The sequence below is a fragment of the Artibeus jamaicensis genome, unplaced genomic scaffold (genome assembly GCF_021234435.1).
Source record: "Artibeus jamaicensis isolate MK-2021 breed Jamaican fruit bat unplaced genomic scaffold, CSHL_Jam_final scaffold_1964, whole genome shotgun sequence".
NCBI lineage: Eukaryota > Metazoa > Chordata > Mammalia > Chiroptera > Phyllostomidae > Artibeus > Artibeus jamaicensis.
Genome location: NW_026522030.1, coordinates 9963895 through 9977207, shown reverse-complemented (window position 1 = coordinate 9977207; position 13313 = coordinate 9963895). Strand labels below are relative to the sequence as shown.

At 49.1% G+C, this 13313-nt stretch overlaps 1 protein-coding gene across 9 annotated transcripts in view; it reads left to right on the top strand.

The window, feature by feature from the left end:
• The window catches only part of PALM2AKAP2 (PALM2 and AKAP2 fusion), a 407874-nt gene that overhangs the window by 217741 nt on the left and 176820 nt on the right, over nucleotides 1-13313 (top strand). For 6 of the 9 annotated variants that reach the window (XR_008389907.1, XM_037152811.2, XM_053656209.1 and 3 more), the window contains 3 exons: nucleotides 1618-1732; nucleotides 2603-2624; nucleotides 7996-8097. Coding sequence is in view for 8 of the 9 variants with exons in the window: in XM_037152811.2 (XP_037008706.2) it covers nucleotides 1618-1732; nucleotides 2603-2624; nucleotides 7996-8097 (239 nt within the window). In the remaining variant the exon portion in view is untranslated. The remainder of the gene's footprint in view (nucleotides 1-1617; nucleotides 1733-2602; nucleotides 2625-7995; nucleotides 8098-13313) is intronic. The other 3 variants (XM_053656212.1, XM_053656210.1, XM_037152821.2) reach the window with 1 other exon arrangement.

Here is a 13313-nt window from a genome sequence, read left to right as displayed (position 1 = left end):
TTGATGAAAGTGTGAAATAGGCATGTTGGTCAGGCTGGAGGCCATATAGGCACTGGCCTCCCAGTACCTAGGGCATGATAAGTAAGTGTAAGGACTTCACCTTACACTTTGTGTAAGTGAAATGGTAAGTGAGTGAAATGGTAAGAATATCTGAAACTGGATTCATTTGGAGGGGTGCCATTTGGCACAGGGTTTGTCTGCGTAACACAGTCATTGCTGCAAAGTCTCATCCATCCAGAAGCTATTTTTCTCTGATGTCCAGAAAAGAAACAGAAAAGGTCTTCAGGGGTACAGCGCATCCCTGTGTAAATCCATGCCTATATAGCTCAGTGTTGCTCACCCCTCCAAAGACCTCACTCCACGCTCTTAACTTTACGTCTCAGACTGACAGGCTTGGTTAGCCTGTTCCCAGCAGCAGATTGGCAGATGGAAAGGGAAGTGGGGGAGGGAGAGGACTCAAACAGGCAGGCACAGACCCGGCAGCAAAGCTTCCAGCATGATGGAGGGGAAAGAGACCACCAAAGCAAAATCGAGTGAGTGCATGAACAAATAAAGTCAGATCAAATGTTTCAGGAAGCACAATAGTCTACAGTCCTTTCGGCAGGGAACATCCATCCCTCCGTAACCCCAGAGGCGTTGCTGCATAACACTGCTGCCCCCCCACCCCAGCCATATGCCAGCACACTCAACGTTTAACAAAGCAGGAATATGTGATCTACTACTGTGGAGCCCAGATGATAAGAGTTTAGTGCAAGGTTAGGCGCAGGGTCTAGCGTTAGCCAGGGTGTCTAACCCTTGCTTTGAGGCTCTGCCACAGTAGACTAATCCTTTGTCAAGCCTCAATGATCTCATCTGCTAAATAAAATAAGCCATGTGAAGGCTTAGCTCAGTTCCTGGCACAGACCGAGTGCCCAATAAAAGTTTATTTATTACTATCATTTCACTGAAAGAATGCAGCTGCTCAGACTTCCTCCATATTATAACTGTCGCTGCTGTTCTGGAATATTCCCAGAGTCTCCCAGGCAGCCCTGAAATTTCCCTTTCAGGAACTATGTATTTGATGGCTGTGAAAACTGAGGCAAGTTCCAGAAGAGTGGGGGGCTATTGTGTCCATCCAAGGCTTCTCCCTCTTTTGGAAGGTTGAGGGAAAGATGGCAGGTTCTCAAGGGTAGTGACCACTGGCCATTTCTCAGTGGTTGTAAGATGCGCTCTTCACCCTTTGGCCAACCTGATAGAACAGCAGTTACCCCGAGACAGCTAGGAGAGTACAAAGCTGTTTCCCTTCAAACCCACTGTCCTCTGCTGTGTAAAAATATCTGCCTTGGAGTTAAGAACGCTCACGTTGAGCTGGAGGGAGACCACTGTGCGTATCGCAGGGCAGCAGCAATGCCCCAGTGGCTGTAGCTCTGGGTGGTTTTCCTTTGACCAGCTTCTGCTCAGTGGCTAAGTCCAAAACACAGGATGCTCTGTAATGTAGAACCTTGGCCTGGGACCTCAGCATAAGGTAAAACGGAGCTCGGACAGGAAGCCACCCCCCAGGAAGGAGCTGCTCTCTGGCCCCACGATGGCGATGGCGGGACAATAAAGCAACCTGTGCTCTGTTTGTGTGTTTTCCAGGCTGGAGCAGGAAATTCAAGCGCTAGAAAGTGAAGAGTCCCAGATATCGGCCAAAGAGCAAATCATCCTAGAGAAGCTAAAGGAGACAGAAAAATCCTTCAAGGACTTTCAGAAGGTAAAGGGAACAAATGTGATTCCTCTGAATTATACCCACGTGGGAGTGAGCACCAGCAAAATGGTGCCGAGCAGAGAAAAGTCCAGTTGCCGTTGATGACAAGGCTGAGCCACACAGTCTAGGAACGAGGGGCGGGTGTGTGAGGCCAGCGCCATCTGTGAAGCTGAGAGTGGCCTGTCTTCTGGGACCACCTGGCCTGCAGGGGAGGCACAAAAAAGGGTCATTAAATTAATCCCATCCAGCCACCGTCCAAACTGTTTATATGTCTAATATCCAAAAAGTCATCTTCTATTGGGCTCTAGAATCCGAAAACCAATTCTTATTAAGTGGCTTTAATTTAAATCTTCCTTTTATAAAAAGGCCAGAGGTGAGGCAAGAACATATCAAGCAAACATGAATTTGAAAAACAAAGTGTAAATACATGAGCTTTTACCGTGGAGGGAAATAGGGGGTGCCATGTAGCAAAGAGGAGAGAGCCGATAAAGCCAGTAAGCTCTGAATGTCGCACGGCCTTGTGTTCATTTCATAACTCCTGCTTCCTCAAGTACCCATCAGCCATAGAAAACCAGTCTAAGCAAATTAATTTTAAGATTGGATTTCCTGGTATCACTTCCCCAACACAACCAAGGGTATTTGCTGGATAATTGCCATAAATCTCTACCAGGAGGAAGTTGGTAGAAGGCAGGAATGGTTAACCTTTCCCTGAAATTTCAGGATCCCAAAAATTTTCCAGAAGCAAAGAGAGCATTGGGTTTGCCCATCACAGCGGAAACGGGGGGCCTGGGCCTAGGGGAGAAAGGCGGGTTGAATGAAGGAGGGACGGTCGCCCTGCCTGTGTAGTAACGCTCCGCCCTGCTTTTGTTTCCACAGAGCTTCTCCAATACGGATGGAGGTAAGTGTAAGTGCTCTCTGCCCGTAGATTAATGTTTTCATCCTGGCCAGCTTAGCTTCACTAACACAGGCTCACCGGGAGATGCGGTGTGCTGGTTTGTGAGGGCATCAGGGAGAGAGCTGCACTGTTCCCGGGGCACGAAGGAGGCCCACGCACCCCGAGCCTTCTCTGCCTCTCTGCTGCAAGGACTGTCTCTCAACTCCCTGTTCCTAGTCTCCTACAGCCGACCTGGCTCTTCCCCATCCTGTTCGTTCCCCAAAGTTCACTACTTAGATCCTCCTTGAAAGGTGATCAGCAGAGTGTCAACACCAGGAGATCTTGGGCTGGAAAGAGCTCACTTGTCCTGGCGGTTATCGTAGGTCTCCAGGTCACAGCACACATCAGAAGGCCATTATCTGGTGTTTAGGAAACCTTTCTAAGGCCTCTGTTTTTTCTTTGATTCAGGAAACTGCAGTTTCTCCAGCCTTTTAGGGAGGCGGGGCTGGGCAGAAGCTTCCTCCCTGAGGGGCGTAGTTGGCCTAATCACGTGAGGTGTGGGAACAGTGGGAGCCAGGCCCCGGCTTCCTGTCCCCCGTCCTGGCAGGAGGGGCCTTCCTCCTGCTCTCCCTCCCCTTCCTTGGCCTGCCCCACCTCCTGCCGTCGCTCTCCTTACCTAGGGCTGTGGGGATGAACTTGGGATTGTGCGCCTCTCATTCTTCACCTTGTTCCCCTAATGTTAGTTAGCTGCCAACTCAGGACAACCACTCAGTTCCACTGTCACTCTGGCCCTCAGCTAGACCTGCTTCAGAATGTTGGACTTGTCCGAAGGATCAGATCCCACCTGCTCACCGGGTTCTTATAATCAAGTCCACCTCTCAACTGGAAGATAATCAGGAGCCAGGATAAGAGTTGACATCAGTGTTTTCCCACTGTCACTTGGAAATACATGGGGAGAGACTTTACAAGGCAGAGATAGGTAATGGGTTTGGGTAATGGATGAGCCAAGAGCTTGCTTGCACTAAGGCTAATTCTGAGTTCAGGGTAGGGTGGGCGGGGAGTATTATTTTGTTTGTTTGTTTTTTACCCCCAGTCAGTGAAAGGCAGAGGATCTGGATTTTGGCTTTCTGGGTACTCTTCGGGAAGGTGTTAAATTAAACCTCAGTGCGTGTGGGCAGCGAGAGGTCATGGCTAAGCCAGCAGACTCTAGGAACAGTACCTATGACAGTTCTGGAACCTTCTCTAGGGTGTGGCCAAATCAGGGCCAAGTCAGATCCGTGCTTTGGAGGTGGAGCACGGTCTGAGGATGTGGCCTTGCCTGTTTTCAGGGATCGGAGAGCAGCATGGGAAAGCGAGTAGGTTTATGCGGTGCCAGGGAAGACCTGTGGCCATGCGCACAGTCAGCAACAGTGAAGTAAAGTGTCAGGCAGGAATGGGGTTTGGGACGCGGACCCCAGACACCCACATACCAGAAAGGCGCACACTGACCTTTTTTTATGTTTTCGCTTCTTTTCTCTCTTTTTCTCAAATCAGGACCTCTCCTGGACTTCTCTCTAATTAGGGAAGGGAGGGAGCCTGTCTGTCGTGTCCCTGAAAGTCTGTGCAGGGTGTAGTGACCACATGTCCTAGGACACGCTAACAAGCGAAATGAAGCCCCATGGTAAACTCGTGCCACCATCTCTTTCGTTTTCACTCTGAGCTTCTTTCATTTCCTCCTGCGTCACTTCCCACTGTTTCCATCCGTTCACCCAAGCAGTTCCCGCAGGTGGTAAGAAGCCCGGTCATACCTAAAGAGACATACCTAGTGGTCATGCCTGCAGAGAAATCACCTGTATGACTCTGTCCTCTGTCACTTGTTGACAAGATGGGCAACCTCAGGGTTCAGAGGATGCAGAAGTCTCAGGGATCCCGGGACATGGCCAGGGAATCGTTTCCGTGGTCTTACCTGTCGCCCTGGGTTATGATTCCTGCCATCGCTGGTTAGAACTTAGTTGGGGGAGGGGGAGGCCTTTCATCACACCACGTCTACCCGCAAAGCAGGAAGTCCAAAGGAGGACGCGGGTCCTTCCAGGAATGTGGTCGCTGTTCGGGTCACTCCATGGTCTGAGGGGAGACACTGAAGCACACCCAGTAAGGAACTGTGAAATGTCTGCAGATTTTCTCCTTCTCTACTTTCCAAGGCCCCTTTGACTTCAAAGTTGCCAAGACTGTCTTAGAGTCAATCAACGGTTGTTACTTAAGAATTAACATAAAATTATAGAATAGCAATAATACTTTAAGAAAACTACCCAACTTCTGAAACACACTTACTATGGAATCCAGGGCCAACTAAGATTATGTAGCTGTACAAGAGGTGGCAGATAATTAGCAGAAACAGCCGGGGTTTAATGAGGTGCCCAGGAGATGGCTGCTGGCATGTGTGTGGGTCATGACCCCACGTCAGGTGCCCTGTGCCTGTCACCCTGCGCATGTCACCAGAAGTACAGGTCCTGTACTGCTGCATCACCAAGGGCTCTTGATCCCGTGGTAGTCCTGGCAATCGAGCAATGTATTCCAACCATGAGCAGAATTTCCCGGCCATAAACATTCTTAACCCCCCTCACCTCCTCCCTCCCCCATCTGCACACTTGTGATACAGCAGCATCTTCATCTGTTGGGTGGGTTGCTTTTACTGCCTTAAATAGGCACAGTGTCCTGTGTTAACTATAAATCTCATAGTGTCTAGTGCTAGCTCTGTGCTTTACCCGTGGAGGAGCTGGAGTGACACCCGTGGCCAGAACTGGGAAGGGGAAAGTGCCCTGGCCCCGTCTCAGTCCCCGCTGTGGCACCAATCATCTTCGGTCCCCACCCCATGCCAGTCTGTGGTGGCCTGGAGCCTTCCCCACGGCAACGCTGTCATCCCAGTTGTTGGGGAGTCCCAGTGTGTCTTCAGGTTGCCCAGAATTCACATTTCAGGAGGGTTTTCGTCACCTGGCTTTGGCTACTTGCATTCTTCATAGCTACAGTAAATATTCTAGCAGTGCTAGAATTCCTAAAAAGCACTCACCTTACATTTGCTGCTCTGGGACTCCTCACTGCCTTCTCTGACAGTGGGAAGAATAATGGTAGGCCACCCAGACTTGGGCAGCAAGAGGGCGATGTACTGACTGAGCCAAATGAAAACATTTTTCCCACGGATGCTGTTGGTTACTCCTTCTGTTGGTCTATCAGACACCTCTTGGCTGTACAATCTTAGGATTTACTGCCTAATGATATTCTGAGGGGGCTGCCCTGCTTTCTCCCTCATGCCCTGCCCCCTGCCACTCCCTCATCTCTTAGCAGAAGCCATGTAGCCCCAGCCCTCCAAGAGCTGTAGTCCTCAAGCGGTCAGCCAGTGAACGCTGGGCCAAGGTCACTCCGCCACCCTGCCACCTCGGGCAGGGCGCTGCCTCCTGGGGGAAGCTGAGACAGAAGCACTAGGAATCACATGCTCTTTTGGATGCAGAGTCCTCTGGCTGTGAGTGGTTTTTGTTTCCAGCTACTAAAACTTTTAGTATGCAGAGGTGCCCTAGAAACTCTATATTTAGCATAGAATGTACTAGACCTATATGCGACCGGTCTGTGAGTTCTTACATGGTCTTAATGGCTTGAGCCTCCACCTCGCTGAAATGCAGGGAGTCAGATTTACCGAGAGGCCATTCGCAGAGGTCTGGAAATCCTCAGCGAAACTCACAAGTTCTGCAAATCTGCTCTGGTCGTCTCTTGTGCCCTAAACTGTTCCTCTAGCCCCAGATTACCGCTCCATTCTTCCCACGGATCGCCCAGACCCTTCCCACAGTGAGAAGAGGGTGTGCAACCTAAGTTCAGGAACACTAGCAGGGCAGTTCAACATAGAAAGTAACATGCAACTTCAGACACGTGGCTACCCCCAGAGCCCTGGCTCAAATGCAAGCCCATCTTCAGGGGCACACCAGGCTGCTTTAACAGCCATCTGCCAGCCCACCCTCTGAAAGTCTCCACCTTCTTCCTTGCTGTGAAGGGTCTTGAACGCTGTCTGCCCAGTCCAGCGTGCAAGCTCCAGCCTCCCTTGGCCCCTGAGAGAGCCGGTAGCCTGAGCCTCCCTCCAACCTAAGGCCTGCCCACCTACATGCTCCTGGTTTCGTTCCTTCTCTCCACATGGTGGATATGGGAACATCGCTCTGTTAGAGAAACGCTACTCCGTCCTCACTCAGAGTGTGTTCTTTGCGCTCAGAACCAAATGGTCTAATATCAGTACAGTCTGGAGTGTTCAGAAGCACACGTGAGTCAGCAATGTTCTAGTCTAGAAACCGAATGAATCCTAATCCTAACGTTGTGTCTGTTCGTGGCCGTCTCCAAAGTGAAATCCCAAAAAGAAAACAGAAACTCGCTAAAACGAAGGTGGTGTCAACAGGGATACGGAGGATGGAACAGATGTGAAGGAGGCAGAGGACGGGACAGGCCGGACTCTGGAAGGGGGTGTGCAGGGGGCTGCCCAAGCCCCTGGGGGAACTGGGGAGGAGGAGAGTTCATTTGGGGCCTGTTGAGTTTGAGGTGGTTGCGGGGTCGTCAGGGAAGATGTGCAGTAAGAGGCGAGAGGTAATTATCGGTAAGTGATTGCCATTCCAGGATCTGGGAACATTGTTATGACACAGGAAGGAACCACATCACCTAGAGCCCAGCTTTCTAGGATGTGCTTGGCTTGGCTTTTCCACTTCTCTCTGGGGCACACACAGATTCTTCCCCTTGCCCCACCCCAGTGGCTTCCGCCTCTCCTCTGATGCTTCGGCACCTGCTGCTGCTCATTCTCCGGGGTCTCACCTCCCTGGATGGGCTCGTCAGGGTATTTTCCCAAACAGAGCCAGTATCCCTCTTTTGCACTGTCTCCTGCAACTGAGCTAATGGTGAGTTCGCTGTGGGGTTGCTACTCGGAATCTCAGGGTCTTCTGGCTGACACAACAGTGTCGAAATCATGGGATATATTCTAAATTTTTTTTTAAAGCATGTAAAACTGGCCTTCTGAAGGAATCAGGCACTAAAGCTGTATTTCCAGTTCAGCACAGGCAGTCAGTCCCGCCAAGCTAAGGGTTCCCACCGGCCCATGTCATTTCCCTGCCCTGAACTCACTGTACTCTTAGAATCTAGAGCTTTCTGATGAAACTGTTAATACATAGAGCAGACTTGGGCTTGAGCTCTCTGGCCAGGATCCCTCCTGCCTCAGCTACTCTGCTGATGACCAGCCACTGGGCAAATGCTTGTCTTTGTTTATCCTGATCCTCTGGCCCCGTGGCTGCCTCGGAGCTCCATTATGTAGGGCAGACAAGCTGCTGCCTCCGCAGCGAACCCATTGGGCCTCCTGACACTGTGCCTAATTGTATTCCCTGTTCTCTGCTACCAGATGCAGTAAGTTGCATTTCCTCCCAGCTCCCCGACCTGCCAATCCTCTATTCCCGAACAGCAGAGCCGGCACCGGGGCAGGACGGGACCAGCAGAGCAGCTGGTAAGTCCTGGGGAGCTAATTTGGCTTTGATGCCAGGACTGGCCATGGGGCTTGCATTTCTCTGCACTTTCCTGAGAGTGGAGGAGGCCCAGGTATTGTTCCATAGAGGGACATTGTCAGCCTCAGATATAGAATATACAGTGGCCACAAAGGGCAGGCACTTGGCCCTGATGACCGACTGAGGACTGAATGGAGGGAATATCGAGGATATAGACTGTTCTCCCTCCAGCTTCAGAGAAATCTCTCTGTTTCGTTTGTGTTCTTCATACCTGTCTTGATTCTCAAAGTTAATCTGTACTCTGCCTCCAGGGATTTGTAGTTCCCATATTGGGAGCTGGGTGGGAGGTATTCTCAAAGCGTATGAGAATGTTGCTGGAATCCTTTGGAATTTGAGCTGTTTGTACATGTGGACATATATGCGTGTTGAAATCTTCCCATTCCTGGAGCTATTTCTTAGCTACTGTGGTGTATTTGATGGGGGGAAAGGAGCAATTTAAAAAACATATGTTTCTTCCAATGGTGGATTTTAGAGAATAATGCATTCATGAGGGTAAGTGTAGAGAGAGCTATGCTTTGCTCTGTTCAACACGAACATGCCTCAGGAATGGACTGGAAGGACGTGAACAGTGAATCTCTGTGTCAGCCTGTTTGCTCTATGCAGAAATGCCCTATGTGTCTGGGGATTAAACAAAAAAGTGAATTGCCAAGGTTGCACATTTAGTGACAATGTGTGTGAATTCAAATGCGATGTCAGATTGTACTTTCCGTAATCCAGGTACATGTGTGTTTACAATAAACCCCACAATGACACCTTTTATGAAACAAAACAATTGTGGATGTTGAAGCCAGAGGAAATCTTTTACATGGACCAACTGGAATATATTTTATGAAGCAAATAATCCCTCCTTATTTTAATGCAAATGTAAAAGGAACTGGCAAATAAGTATTGACATATTGGTCATAGGCACTGATTAAATTTAAATATCTCCTGGATGTGTCTGTAGACGTCTTCACATGTTGTTTTACATATAGATGCTCAGAGTTCTAGAGTTGGGTGGGACCAGAAGTGGCGTCTGGTCCAACCCAGGCCTGGTCCACATTTCTCTTGATGGTTACAGAATAAACCAGAATTTGCAGCTTGTGGCTGTGCTACATGGGGATCACTGGCAGTGACCTGAGCTGCAAGATGCACTTCCAAGATCGAGTCTGGCAGTGACTGTTCAAAAGTCACACACCTTTCTGCCTGTTATCAGAGACTTGGGTGTTATCAGGAAGACATGGGTAAAAAGCTTTCCAGCCCCTCTCCACATATTCCCGCACCTCCCAGAACATGCAGTGGCTTCCAACTAACGGATCAGCGTGTGGAGAGGGTAGGAGCAGTATCTGAGAACTGATGTTTAAGAGGCATAAAAAGGATTTGCACAGTGTTGACAGTCGAGGAGTATTAAATTCCAGAGTGGTGGTGAGTTGATGTGAGTGCGGCGCCGTGTGTGTGGGAACACATGCAGCATCACAACCCAGCATCCTCCACATTTAGAGGTCCTGCAAAAATGGGGTGATCCAAGGAGCAAGTGCATTTTTTAAAAAGTATTATGTGGCCAGAACCTTTTTAAAAATAAGTTTACATGTACTTTTGTTTATTAAATAACTAATTTTTATGAACACATCTACTGTGGAAACACAAGATAAGCAGAGTTGTGGGAGCAGCCACATCTGATGTGTTGTACACTCCTCTGTCCAGACTGGCTTGGGAATAAAGTGTTCAAATCCATTGTCAATGGCAGTGACTAGACAGAGCATGGATAGCACACCAACTAATGGTGCTCACCCCTAGAATTTTCCTAGGTATCATGCACCTTGCTTTAGGAATGCCCTTTTGGAGATTTGTACGAATTTAGGGCCATATTTATAAATGCCACTTGTTATTACTCAGTGTTATGATAAGTGTTCTGGTCATTTGGAGTTTGAGAGTTTTAGGATTCTGAATAAATGAGACTATATTGAGACCCATCACTTTTCAGAATTCAAAGGCATCTATTCCAAATCCCTTATTCAAGCACGGAAGCCAGGATATAGCAGCCCTGCAAAGAGGTGCTCAAACCGTGGTGGTGTACCTAGGTGCCTGGAGCTTAGTCCCGCCCCCCCAGGGGCCCATTCTGTCTGTAATTGGTTCTGACTCTTGGGAAGTTCTTCCTCTGATGGAGCTATCATGTGTCTGCCCTCTTCTTGCCCCCTTTGGTTCTTATCCTGCCCCCAGGAGCCACTCAGAACAAACCTAAAAATAAATAAATTCTGATTTTCCTTTAAGTGTTCAAAAATGCTGTCATGCCCTGGTTGGTGTGGCTCAGTGGATTGAGCACCCGGCCTACAAACCAAAAGGTTGCCCATTCAATTCGCAGTCAGGGCACATGCCTGTGTTGCAAGCCACGTCTGTAGTTAGGGGGCATGGGAGAGGCAACAAATTGATGTATCTCTTGCACATTGATATTTCCTTCCCTCTCGTTCTCTCTCCCTTCCCCTCTCTCTAAAAAAATAAGTAAAATTTTTCAAAAAAGGAAAGAAAATGACTACCATTTCCCATCTTTCCCAGATCCTCAGTGTACATCCCCTTAATGCCCACAGCCCCAGTCTCTTTAGCTGGCCCCGAGACGATGAGATTGCTTTGAGACACCCTCCACCACCCCTGTCCTTCCCCTCTGAACATGCCACACTTTCTCCCTGGTCTTCCTGAAGTGCCCAGAGCCACCCTGCACACTCTGGGAGGGGCCGATCCCCCTACAGAGCAGGACGTGACCTGACAGATCATTTGACTCACTCTGTTGGCATCCTGGCCTTTCAGCTGCAGGTTCTAAAGCAAAGCCGCTGCTCAGCCTCATCCCCTTCACCCAGCACAGCCATTGTTCAGAATCATTTCAGGTGACACGTGCAGTCTCTTCCCCACACTGGTGCACATGCTGCTTCACCTGCTCACATGCAGAACCTATAAAATTTTTATTTCTTAATCTCAAAAGAGGCGAAAATAAGGATGAGCTCCGCGCCTTTCTGTTCTTTATAGATTTGATATGCCTGTTAAATTCCTTGCTGTTAGCTTGTCCCTCATAAGTGTTGGGGGCAGGATCTCCTGGGGTCACGGGGGAGCCTCCGAGGAAGGTGGGAAGGGAACGAGGTCAGGCGATTTGGTAGCCAGGGCTGTGGTGTTCTCTCCCATTTCAGACACAGCGGCTCCTCCATGCTTGTGTTGACCATTGTATTTGTGTTTCAGGTTTCATTTGAACAAAGGGTTTAACAGTTTTGAAAGTAGGAAAAACACTGTTGTTGGCATTTTTATAGCTTGTGATTACGGTACCCCATAGCTTTGCTTTTCTCCTCACCTCATTTCTGAGAAGCACGCCTTTATTATTTTTCATGATTTCACTGATAAAAATGCTGCCTAGCTGGACCTGAAGTCAGAAGCCTGCAAACACAACCATTCCGGGCCCGCTGGCCTGTGGGAACCCTGGATCATTCAACGAGTAACACGTTCCCTCAGTTGTCCTGTTTCTGTCTTGTCCATATGAATATAAGGGACTCTAGGGCGATCCAGATGTGCTGTGTTTCTGGCATTTGCCTAATCTGCATAGAGACCTTGAACAAAATGAAAATGAGATTCATCTGCACAGCTGCTGGGTGAAGGACCCCTGCTGGCTCGGGTGGTCTCTGCTCTGTGAATTTAGCTGGCGGTGATGTCCAGCTCACTTCTAGGTAGTTAATGGAATTCCCTCTTGAGCTTTGAACATCGGAACTTTGAATGCCTGCCTCCATCACCTTTCTTGGCGTATAAGGCCCTCGAGACATATTCATCAGGAGGGGAACTGGGACCCTTGGCCCAAAGCACAGAGAGCATTTCTATCTCCAGGTGCTTTGTTATTTTCCACTCTTCACGTCCCTCTTAGCAATATTATTTCCATCACTTTGCAGACTGAAAACTGTCCTTCTTGACCAAATAATGGAAGCAAAATTACATATGAGAAATAGGCTTTGGCCTCTGTTATCCATCAACATCACGCATTTGCCAACTTGTCTTTGTTAACACCAGGGTGTCCTGGGAAAACAATTAGTCAAAGACATTTTTGATGACTGGGTTTTGAAGTTAGAGATTGTCCTCTGGGATGAGGAGGAGAATCTACCTGGAGTTAATTTTCTCATTTTCACTGTTAGTGACATCATAATAGTCCATTTTCTATTTCCAGACCCCAGAGAAAGTGCGAACGTGTATGTTTACACATAATCATATGCCCGGGGGGATGAGACTACACGTGTACGCATGTTCGTTCAGAGAGCCAAGCATGCCCACTGCTTCTCTCCCACATTCCAGGTGTGGCGCCAGCTGCTGAGTGTTCCTTGTGGTGGAATGATCTCGCTTCTGGGTGACAGTCATGCTCAGGCTGTCTACTACCATCTTACTGCACTTCACCCGTCAGTGACACTCAAGGATGCATGCTGTTCACGGCCCCATGGAATGTCGAGGCTGGGTACCCCTCATTGTCCAAATGGGGAAACTGAGGCCCAAAGATGGAGTGTCGTCGTCTGCTTAGGAATCAGACCCACTGTCACCCTCCCTCCTTCTGATACCTCCCATCTTACTGTCTAATGACAGCAGGGTGTCATTTTATACTTAATGTGTGGACCCTCGGCCTGTCCCTCCTCCCCCTGATCACAGTGAGTCCAGGGAAGTGAGCTGGGAGAAGCCTGAGTCAAAGGATCTAACAGGGGTTGGATTTTCCATCTTAATGGGACACAGCGTCTTGTTTCATAAGCTCTTAGTTTGGTTCTCAAATGGAATCACGTCAGTTCCCTTTCCCCTTCCTGTGCCACGTGCTCATGCTTCCTCTTCCCTGGTCTCCGTGTAGCCCTGAGAGCTGCTCTCTTTGTGCTCAGGCTGAAAGTAACAGGGAAGACAGTAAGAGAGCCAGGGGGATAAGTCTGAACCAGAACCTAGCATTCTCTGCTGCTCAGGCCCATCTGTTTGGGTGCTGCAGCACGCCAGGCCACAGTAGCTCCTCATCCTCCCTCAGCCCAGTTTTTGGGCAGGTGTCTTCCCCAGGTGCTTCCCACTGTAGCCCAAACCCGGCTGCTTTCAAAAGCCTGAGGCTGGGATTGTCATGCCCCATTACAGTGTTTCTGCTTCTTCAAAATGGTCCTTACAGAGTGCTTTTGAGGGAGTAGGAACCTAGTAA